Genomic DNA, 11695 nt, shown 5'->3' with positions numbered 1-11695 from the left:
GATTCTAGCATTATAGAAAATATGTAGGATCAATCCCTCCATTTTTGTGTCTGATAGTGGCTTTAAAAAAAAAGAGAAAAAAAAAAATAGAGATGCACAACATCTTGCCCTTATGCCTTCATCCACTGACTTAAAGCCATACAGCACTGACGCCAGAAAGCGTACAAGCTACCCAGCCAGGCAGGTGCGCAAGCAACTGTTTAGTTCAGGCAGCTAACTCCCACTCAGCCAAACATACAGCCACTGCTGAACCAGGAAGGTGACCAGAACCATGCGTACTAAGGTACCACCTTGGCAAAGACTTCTTATGGATAAGAGGCAAGGTTGCTACCTGGGACATGAACACAACTCCCAGCACAGAGCACTACAGCTAAGCACCTTTGCTGAGGTGTCACTACATTTATTCAGCCCCCCCCCCCCCCCCCAAACCCCAATCAGACTGGGGTATTTGTCATTCCTCTTGTAAACGGCTAGAGGACAGCTACCTTACAAACATGGCACTGGTGCTCTTGCTACCTTTCTTGGCGTCACCAAATTTTGAAGCCCTGCTGAATAACCAGCAGTTAGGGAGGGGGAGCTACACTCCGCCTGCTTGCAGGAATAGCTGCCTAGCTATAAAAGTACCAGGCTTCTTCCACTCCTACATTACCATCTGCTGTAGTCCAGAGTCCCTGAGAGCAGAATTCAGCAGCTGAGAGGGAACAGTGCACAAATAAAAAGAAAATACTTCCAGAATTACTGCCAGGTCATTTCTCTTCAGAGACACCATCAATCAGCATGATTCTATTCGAGAGGCTCAAGCCCGCAGAAGCCGTGCTGAAGCCATCTAATTACAGCGAGGAGGGAATGCTTGTTCCTTCCTGAGCGAGCCTTACCTGTAACTGCCGGTCTTCCAGGGCAGCCTCTTCCTTTTTGCACCGGTGGGATGCAAATGCCTGCAACTGCACATCACCACGATCTTCTGCTTCATCAGTACGGGGTCATTCGCCCTCTCTTCAAAGCCAAGGGTATTAAAAAACAAAAAAAAGCAAGCAGTATGAGAGGTGCAAACAACCGGGAGGATGATGCAAAAAGATGGAGAGGCAGGCATGGGCAGAGGAAAGGAACAAAAGCAATAGCTGGGACACAAGCCAACAGGAGAACAGATAAAGAGGAATAAGTCACCAAGGTTGACTTCACCAGCTGGCTCTGCGCTAAAGACTCATTAGCAGACCCTACTGGTAACAGAAAAAAAACCTTAACACCAAGTTTTCAACTTGTCTCTTCCAAGGTTGATTCCTGCCCTCCACATTTCTGAAGCAGGAAGCCAGCTTTCCTGCAAGGCACACGAGGGTCGGCCCTTCCTGCGGCACCGCTGATGAAGTGGCAACAGGCAGAGACCCGGCTTTTGCTTCCCAGGGCAAGAGGACTGGTCTAGACCTCTGGCAGCGCACCGGTCCTGGAGAGATGCCACACTCACACTGCACGTCAGAGCAAGAGCAGAAAAGTTTACTTGCGAATCTCCCTCGACATACACAAGCACAGGTACATTAACGGAGCAGAGAAATAATTAGGCACAGATTTGATTTTGCTCAGGATTAAAGAGCTTATATTCAAAGTAAAAAAATAAGTTATATAACAGTCCCCACAAGCTACACAAGCATCTTTGATGCGTGGGTTCTGCATTTACCTCCAGTTTTTATATTTCACACTTCACCACGGTATTTGCACATGTCAAGCAGTGCTTCAAGGTAAAAATGCACTGGAATTAGATCCAAGTCCAACACACGGGTGGCTAAGGTGCATTCAATAATTCTCAGTATGGGAGATTCAAGGTAGAACTCTATGAATAAAACTCTATTGTTAAATTGGTTGAGGACATCTCGCTACATACATTCAGAGCAGAGACAAGAGCTTGCTATATATTTCTCAAGAGTAAATACAGTTTCACACAAAATTTGTACAAAATGTGACAAATCCTGTTTTGGTTTTTTTTCCAGAAATAAAACTGTATTTTTATTGTCATTAATACCCACTTTACATACAGGTTTATTCCTCCAAACTGCATTTCCTTTGCTTTTTTTCCTTTTTCTTCTTTTTTTATTTTTTTGTAAAAAAAGGCAATTTTTTCCTTCCTCAGTCAAAAAGAATAAGGGATCTATAATTTTAAGTGGCGTCAAATGCTTTCTGGTTGGACATGTGTTTTTGCTATTACAAAACTATTAAAATGTGAAGGAACAAGTAATATCAAAGACACATACAGTAACAGCACTATTGTTTTGTGGGCTGTGCTACTATACTTGAACAGAACTGTGTCAGTTCTAATTGTCTAGTAACATTTTAGAAATTATATGAGCAAAGTAAAACATTTCAATGTTAACATATCGCACAAGAAGAAAATGCAGCATCTCTTTCTTTAATTAGGGATCTAGAAGTTCAGTCTCATCATACTTTCACCTGTAGAATTGGACACCATAATCTCAGTTTGCTTGAGGCATAATAAGCTCATAATGCCCAACCTGGCCTTCTTGCTTCAGCTGGTCTAATAGATCTTCCTTGCGCCGCTTCCTGCTTACCACCAAGTATCTGTCATGGCCCTGCCCATGAGATTTACTTTTAAGACCGTATTTTTGGGCAATCTGATGTATCTGCTTCCGCTCATCATTGGTAAGTTCTGTAGAGAAAGTCAAGTCAATATGACTTTCAGAGCGTGCATAGTTTCGAATTATCTGTTCGATATCTCTTTTAGCGATTTTGTTCACCCTTTCTACATCAAGCCCGAGTCCTTCCCTTTTAAACTGCTCCTTCACTGAAATAGGCTCTCTAATTCCTTCGCCATCTTTTCCTAAGCCACCACCTGTCCAGCCCATCTTTCTTAAAATTTGATTCCCAATATTGTCTTCTTTGATCTTCTGTTTGAAAGCCTCTTCTGCTGATCGACCCTGAATCTCATTTCTGGAGATGACATCTTCAATGGTGCCTTTCTTCAGGTTATTAACAACAGTTGGCTGAGTCTTTTTGAGGATTTTCACAGCTTCCTCTGCTGCCTCATGCTTGACGGATTTCTTCACTCCAACTGCTTCTGCGATGAATTCGTTTTCAAGCAGCACCTTGCATTTCCATCGCATGCCAGTCATCCTTTCAAAGACATACTCCACCGTCATCTTGTTGAACTGAGCAGTGTCATTTAGCGTACACACTGGATTATTGGAGTTCTCATAAACCACAAGGTCCTTCAGGTCCTTCTTCCTTCCAGAGCCCCGTGATGAGCAACCCACTTTCTGAACCTGGGTCACTTTGATGGCTGTCATGTTCGACTGCGTCTTCTGCAGAATTTTCAATGCCTCATCAGCTGCTGCATGCTTGCTGGTCTTCTTAGTGCCAAATCCCTCGGCTAAGCAGTGATCCTGCAGATACACTCGACAACGCCATGTGCGGTTGGGCATTAAGTCATATTTATATTCAACAGACATTTTGTTATACGAGGCAGAATTGTTAAGTATCCCGATGGCATCGCTAGCATTCTCCGTGAGGACAAAACTAGTCCAGTGTTTGCTGGTATTAGTAGGAGTTTTCATGGCTTCAGTACCAGGCTGCGCTGGGACACAGTCCCTGTTGGCAGCTACAAACTCATCATGAAGTTTGAGAGCAGGAGGGAAATCTGGGCGACTCACGCCTGCCTCACACACCACCAAGTCTTCATGATAGGTGTGCTTGAACTTCCGCTGAATAACTCTAACTTCCACAGACCTCTGGAGCAGCTTGACTGCCAACTCCGTGGCTCGATCCCTGGATCCGTTTTTGCTGCCAGCATAACCGGTGGTCAGGTAGACGTTCTGACATCGTACTTCGCAAGCAAAGCCATCTGTTAAGAGCTTCTTACTCTTGGGGAGGTCAGCGGGGGCAATTTCTTTGAGAGGAGCATAAATATATTCAGGATTCGTCTTGCACGCCTGAATTGAACGTGTCAACAAATACGTATAGTTAATTTTATCGGTCCCAGTATTTGCATCTGGGTTAGCAAGATTTTTCCAGATAGCTGCTGAGAGTTTCTCAATAAAAGCCTGCTTCAGTACTATAGCTGATGGGGGGAAAGTCTCTGATGAAGACTGGACAGTTGAAGGGGAAACGGAAACTTGTACCGTGCCACTTGTGGTAGCGTCCATACTGTTCACAGCCATATTGGTTGTTGCTGCCTGGCTCGCAAAGCCAAGCCCAGCTAAGTTGGAGAGCTGGGGATCCACCTCCTGGGTGCTCTCAAAAGGAGAGCTCGGACAATTTTCAGCTGGCTGTGCTTCGCTGTTCGTATTTGCCTCCTGGTTCACCTCCTGCATTTGGTTATCGGAAGAATCTTCCTTCTTGCCATCCTTCTCAGCACTGGTTACAAAGTGAATGGGTTCAAAACGTGGTCGTACCCGAAACTTGGGGACCATCTTTTTGGGAGGCTCGGGAATCTCTTCTGGCTCTGGACCTGTGGATGGAGGAAAATTACAAGATCACCAAAACACGCTACAACAGGAAGACAAGGTTTTCAGAAGGTTCTCCAGGAAGAGCCTGCAGGCTTTAAACGCAGGATTCCCGCTTCTTAGCCACAAAATAAAAGGCTTATTTCTGAAAACATTTGCCATTGATTATGGTAGGTTATTCATGCTTGTGCAGGTCACTACAGAGATATGTCTGACTCCACAACTGCCACGCAAAAATCTCTGCATAATTAGAAAATGGATTTCAGGTCTGAATCACCTGCTCTGTCCTCCAACATTGCCCAGTGAACTCATTCAGTCATTCCTGAAGTTAATCCAATCCAATCCACAAGCAAAAACCATGGCCAAGCGGACAGAATACCCAAGCAGGACAAGAGCCTCAGCTCCGGCTCTGCCACAGGGCTGCTGGATTATCTCAAATTTGCTACTTTCCTTCAGGTCTTCTTCTCATGTTATGGGAGAACACAGCAATACTGAAAACTCCTTTCCAAAAGGCACAGGGCTGTTGATGAAAGTGTTAACAGAAGCAACGAGTCTTGACTAAATGAATACAAAGCATGGAAAAATCCACCTGAGCCCCAGGAGAGTTGCAGTGGCCGGCAGTAGGCCAAATTATTGGTAAACCCCTTGTTTCTTAACCAGGGGAAATGTAAATAAGGCACGATACTCTGATATACACAACTACTGCCAAAAATGAGAATCAAACAGCTGATAAGCAAATATGCTACATCTAGAAGAGGGCTATACAAGACTTCTACTTAAACGCTGTAAAAGATTTAGCTCCCACACCGCAAAGCGCTACACGCACGTGATTTCATGAGGGGAGCAAAAGGCCACCTTCAACCCCTTGGAATGAACTGCCTAATCCAATGCCAATATGTGGGACTGTAATAATATAGGTCTACATCTGTCTAGACATCATACTACTGCAGCATAGTCATCATAACTTATTCCACTGCAGATGAAAAAAGGCACTTCAAATATAGCATAAAATAGGCATTGATATTTAAATCAGGTGACAGTGCTCTTGCGCTTGGGTTAAATTCTTCGGTTGTCACAGTTTCGATTAATTATGACAAGGTTTACATTTCCTTCTCAGTTGTGCTATTCTGATGATTGCACTGCAGCAGCACCTAAAAGTTCTCACCAGCAGAACAGCTCTTCACGCTGCGTGCATAGCACGTAATAGAAAGCCCTTCCCCACAGAGCCGCTGTCTAAAGAAGAGAGCCAAAGCATAGGAGAAAAGTAATATTTTTCTCTATTTTTCAAATGAGACATAGAAGCTCAGAAAGATTACCGGAGTATCAAAGCATGAGAAGAAACTTTGGCAGAGCCAGGGATTACACCTAGGCCTAGAGGAGACTTCTGTGCTGCCTGACCATTTGTTTTTAACAGCTGAACTATTAACTGACCCTGCCTCACAAAGAAAGGCCTGCATGCTCACACGCACAGCCTGCACGCATGAATCATCCCCCCTACCCACTCCTGAGACAGAGCAGCCAACTCTGAAGGCTCTAGAGAGGAGGCGGCAGTGGATGGAGCTGCCGAACAGCCAGCCCTCTTCAGCCCCAGATTTCTTCTGCCAGAAAAGCAGCAACTGGGACATTGATCCCCGAGACCACGGCCCTGGGCTGAGATATGTGGGATGCTTCCAGGCCCACTACAAAAACCAAACCACTGCCCATGCACCACACAGGTCCTCTTTCAAAATCAATAAACTGAATTCCCATCTTCATGCACAAATATAGTCCCTTCTCAAGTAAGAACGTCACTCCTCACTAAAGCAACAGAGGACAGACAGCCCTATTTAATGACAAAGGCCTAGTTCCCTAACGCTATCATTAGGAAAAATAATCACATGGTAATTTCAATTAAATATGAGAATTCCTTAAGCAAAAAGAGAACTCTGCATGAATTATATACACCTCACAACAGGGCAGAGGAAGGGAAACAGCTGCAATCTCAGAGAGTATATCTTGGCCGCTTTTCTTCAGTCTGCCATGCTGGAGCTGGTCAGAGGTGGCCGTGTGGTGTAGGCGCTCGCCCCAGACTCCCAGCACACACGTCAAACAGCAACAGAGAAAGGTGCCTCCCTTGACACACAAGCAAATATACTCACTGTCAGACGGAGAGAGATGTCTTTTCAGTTTCCTAGTGGGGACCAACTCGAATGTCCGCATCTCCCCGATATCAATGCCTTCAGCCATCTTGAGAACCTTCTCCATGACCTGCGAGCCGTACCTGTGTTGAGTTCAATGGCACACAGAGTTAGAACTGGCCCTGTAGGGGCATAGGCCAGATGACCAAACCCTTCCTGCACCCGCTCCCAAACCTAACATCACACACGCAGTCTTTTTGTCAGCTAGGATCCCCATATTTAAACCCAGGCAGACAGTTCAGCCCCAAATACCCGACAGAATAAAAAGAGGCTTTTAAAAACAGGCTATATGATCAACTGTAGCTTTTATTACATAAAACAAGGACTAAAGGTGCCTGACTCATAGTAAATGAATTGTTAGTCCCAAGGAGGCCTAGTCTGTGTCCAAGGGAAAGCCCCACACTGATTTTGCTAGAGCATTAATACAGGCCCTGACCAAAGACCAAAGTTACCCCTCCCCTCCCTTGGCTAGCTCAGTGCAGGTGGACTGCAGCAGCCCCTGGTGCTGGCACAGCCTGGACTGCAGGACCGGGGCAGGACACCAGCCGACAAGTTACCTGGCTCAGAACGAACCTCTCTACGAGCAACAAACAGTGCAGCCACCAAAACGACGGAGTTTTAAATTTAAATACATTCACTGTTATAATCTACCATTTGATTACAGCTACTAGGAACATCAAGCAATACAGGGGTGGGGAGAAGGAGGAGTCTCAGTGGGCATCACAGCTTTGGTGAAATAAGCACAGCAGCGACTCACTGGCACTGAACTTCTTGTCTGGGTCAGCAGTCACAAACCACGTGTCACCGACACTGAAATCACAGACGTCAGATGACAAAGGCACTCCACAGCCTTTATCGATTACTCTTTAAAAAGGTGTACTAATTTTTAGCTTGGTAGCTATAACTGAGCAGTTTTAAATCCCAGAGTAATGAAAGAGACGAGGTGAGTGTAACTAGCTCTGTGCAAACCCCGGGCCCTGCTTCAGCAACTCTTGCAGTTCCACCTAAGCAGGACGTGGACCACATACAATGCCAATCCTCTTGGCTTACATCCGTGGCCATCTAAGTTTTCCATTGCTCCTGGGATCTCGTACATCTTTTCACCCTATTTGAAAGGTCAAAGCTGGGCCAGAGGGGGGTGGGAAGAAGCCTTTCTAACCAAGGATAACCTACAAACGTGGTATGAAACTAGATGCTGACAAATTTGCACTTTGGTTCAGAAAGGACACACACACACACACACACACACACACGCACACAAAAGTACACGGTCCATGATGTGCTCATCTTCAAAAAGACAGAGAGGATCAGGTCATTGCACATGGACTGTCACAAGACTGCCACAACAGCTAGCGACACAATAACTTGAATCAGCTTTTAAATACTGCTGCTACAAGGGCTTTGGAAATCTACTCACGCTTCACGCAAGAAACGTCCTCTTCCTGATCTAGAGGGCCAAGTAGAAATTAGACCCTATTTAAAATACTGAGGGAGAGCTCTGAACGCATACTAACGTGGTCCTCGCTTCACCTCCAGATACCCCAGCAGAAAGAAGCAGTGGGAAAAGAGACACAGGAAAAACAAACCAAGAGGGCTAAGGGGAAGCAAAGAGCGGTGGCATCTCTCTTCCTCCAGCAGCCAGACGGGAGAGGGAAGGGAATCTCTGTTCCTCTCTCTGGCTTACAGGGAGAAGAGTACGTTGCCTTTGATGGGAACGTGAAGGAGGATGTCCTTTTCTAGCAGGGCTTGGAAACAGGGCAAGAGTGCCACTCTTCTCTCAAAGGATGGACGTGTTCAGGGCTCAGATCTCAACCAGTCCCAGCGTGTATTCATCTAACCTGGTCTTCAAAACCTCCAGTGGTGCAGAATGCACATGGAAGAATCCCACGCCTCCAACGCCTAACTTAAGTCTCCCGTGTGATTTAGGTTTGTTACCTCTTGCAACCTGATCCCAGCAGTTGGCGAGAATAAGGTTGTTTTTTTTTTCCCATTTTGCAGCTACCTTTAGCATATCTGAAAAAACACACATCGTTTCTCAGCCACCTCTAGACTAAATAAACCCCGTTACTCCTTCCTCATAGGCCACGTTTTCTATCCCTCTGGACTCTCTCCAGAGCATCCCCCACCAAAACTCCCCCTTGGGTTTCATCAGCAAAGACTGAGTTATTCTGCCAAACAGGTTGTCTTCAGCTAGCGGGTGATAATTGTTAAAAAACCGGTCTTAAAAGAAGAAACAACAAAAGTCTCCCAAACTTCAAAGTTAATCACTTGATACAGCAACAACAGCTCTTCCCAAGCAGCAAAAGGCAGCCCCAGAGAAAGCTGTGGGTTGCCTCCCTTCCCCAAACAACGTAAGTAAAGCTTCCCCATTGCTCGATTGCTCTCTCACGGTGCTCTCTCATACACACACAATGTGCGCTTGTGAAAACCTCCTCACTGATAACATCCCCGCACCACATCTTGCCCAAATCCACTGCTTGTGGCTCCTCTGGGAGCTGTTGGTAAAGATGTTCATGAGGGAAGGTATGCACACTTACAGGCTTAAGTTGCATCATTTTTTAGGATTTGAGATTTTGCAACGTAGCTCTTCACTTCTGTTTTCAGCACCCCACGACCGTATTACTGAATTGCAATTCCCAGCAGCCCAGTCACCAAGAAGGCCCGTCACACAAGACTGAAGACAAACCCACAAGATGAGCAAACAGGCCAAAAAGACTATGCCTTAAAATGACACACTCAGTTTTAACATACGATTCATACTATAGCATTTGAAGCCGTCTAAGAGCCACGTTCAATTGCAGCGCTCATTGAGAACACTTTAGCATTTGGAGTAGAAGAAAACATAGGAAAACGCGCAGATATACACTTACAGGAGCCAAGCTGGCTCCACATAAACGATGCAAAATGTTCCCCAGCAAGGCTTCGGACAGCAGCACTAGCAAAAAACAAACTATATGCCCTTCAGTATTTACAAGTTCCTCTGTCATCACTGTACAATTCACTGAAGTTAGTCATTACATGACTCCTTCTGCCTTTAAAGGCTTATGTCCAGTTAAGAAATAATCACAACACTAGAAATCTCAGACGGGATGTGCATTACACGTTTGCAGATCTCCACAACCCCTAGTTACGGTACTGAGTTTTCTGCATGCTAACAGGACTCCTGAGCAGGTGGGGAAACCTCTTCCATTCACTGGGCCCTAATGTCTAATAGTACTCAAAAACGGAGTTTTAAAGGGATTGTAAAGGCTGTTTTATGCTTTAAGTGCTTCTTAAAAAAACTACAAAGTACAATACCATGTGCTTAGTGAGTCCTCAGGGGCAGGACACCAAGAGCTGCTTTCAAAACACATACGCTATTTCAGCACCTTGCTCCCCTTTCCTGCTGCCCTCTCCACATCCACGTATGTTTGAGGAAATAAAACCATCCGATAACCTCCGTTCTCCTGCATCAGCCCCTCCTTTCCTAACACTTCTGGGGGTAATTCATTAAAAAGCAGTTCTGGCCGAGGTTCAGCACAAAGCAGCTCGGAAACGCTTCGGTCGGCCTTGGCGGCGGCGGCACGGCACGGCGCCGACAGCCCCAGCAAGGGGGACGGCCGAGAGGAGCGGCGGCAGGAGGAAGCCAGCGCTGGGCTCCCCCGGCAGGTGGGTCGCCCGGCTCCAGCGCCCGGCTTCCCTCCAGCAGTTTGGTTCCACCTTCCACCCGGCCTCCCGCCGGGGGACCGGGCTGCACCCCCGGCCTGGGCCCGGCTCCCTTCGCCCCCGCGGCGAGCTGCACCGTGCAGGGGGCCCCGGGCAGCCCCTCTGCCTCGCTGCCCCCCGGGGCGCCCCTGTGCCCGGCCGGCGGGACGGGGCGCCCCCGGCCCCGCGGGCGGGCGGAGAGCAGGGCCCTGGCAGCCCCAGGAACCGGCCTGTCACGCTGCCCCCCCCAGGTCCCCCCTGCTTGGGACCCACCTCGGGGTCCCCCCAAATCACACCTCGGGGCCCTCCCCCCCACTCAGGACACGTCTCAGCCCCCCCAAAACACACCTCGGGGCCCCCCCTCACTTGGGACCTATCTCAGGCCCCCCCAAAACATACCCCGGGCCCCCCTCCGCTCAGGACCTATCTCAGGCCCCCCCAAAACACACCTCGGGGCCCCCCCCTCACTTGGGACCTATCTCAGGCCCCCCCAAAACATACCTCGGGGCCCCCCCCGCTCAGGACCCGTCTCATCCCCCCCCAAAACACACCTCGGTGCCCCCCCTCACTTGGGACCTATCTCAGGCCCCCCCAAAACATACCCCAGGCCCTCCTCCGCTCAGGACCTATCTCAGGCCCCCCCAAAACATACCTCGGGCCCCCCCCCCGGACCCGTCTTAGCCCTCCCCCAAAACACACCTCAGCCCCCCCCCAAACATACCTCGGGCCCCCCCCCCAGGACCCGTCTCAGCCCCCCCCAACACACCTCGCCCCCCCCCCCCCAGGACCCGTCTCAGCCCCCCCCAACACACCTCGCCCCCCCCCCCCAGGACCCGTCTCAGCCCCCCCCCAAACACCCCCCCCCCCCGGGACGCACCTCGGGGCCCCCTGACACTCCGGTGCCCCCCGCCCTCCGGACCCACCTCCGCCCCCCAAGGCCCCTCACCCAACGGCGCCGCTGCCCGGCAACGGCCCGCGCGGCGGCCCCGGGGTCGCGCCCCCCGCCCCCCCGCGGCGGCGGGCCCGGCTCACCGGCAGCCCATGAAGACGTGGTTGGTCCAGAGGACGGAGAGCGAGAGCAGCTGGTCGATGGCGGCGCCGCGGTAGCCGCGCAGGTGGCGGAGGATGAAGCGGCGGCGCAGCGCCCAGTGCCGCTCGCTCTCGTTGTACTGCCGCCACTGCTCCAGCACCGCCTCGGGCACCGCCTCCCCCTCCGCCTCCGGCATCTCCGGCCGCCGCCGCTCCTCGCGCTCGGGCGCCGCCGCGGGGGTCTCGCCGCCGCCGCCGCCGCCGCCGGGCATGGGCGCGGCGGAGGCGCCGCGGGCCCCGCCGGGCACCAGGCCCCACGTGCGGCCCAGGCCGCGCCTCGGGGCGGCCGCCGGGCAGCGC

At 49.6% G+C, this 11695-nt stretch overlaps 1 protein-coding gene across 1 annotated transcript; it reads right to left on the bottom strand.

The window, feature by feature from the left end:
- Positions 1–1467: 1467 nt before the first annotated feature.
- Positions 1468–11582, bottom strand: NKRF (NFKB repressing factor). The gene is made up of 3 exons (XM_068956986.1): positions 11339–11582; positions 6584–6705; positions 1468–4450 (listed from the first exon to the last, which is right to left on the bottom strand). The coding sequence occupies exons 1-3, from the start codon at positions 11530–11532 to the stop codon at positions 2460–2462; spliced, it is 2307 nt and encodes a 768-aa protein (XP_068813087.1). The 5' UTR covers positions 11533–11582; the 3' UTR covers positions 1468–2459.
- Between the last annotated feature and the right edge of the window lie 113 nt (positions 11583–11695).

Source organism: Struthio camelus, chromosome 11 (genome assembly GCF_040807025.1).
Source record: "Struthio camelus isolate bStrCam1 chromosome 11, bStrCam1.hap1, whole genome shotgun sequence".
NCBI classification, from domain to species: Eukaryota; Metazoa; Chordata; class Aves; order Struthioniformes; family Struthionidae; genus Struthio; species Struthio camelus.
The sequence above is the reverse complement of the archived record's forward strand: the minus strand, read 5'-3'. Positions and strand labels throughout refer to the sequence as shown.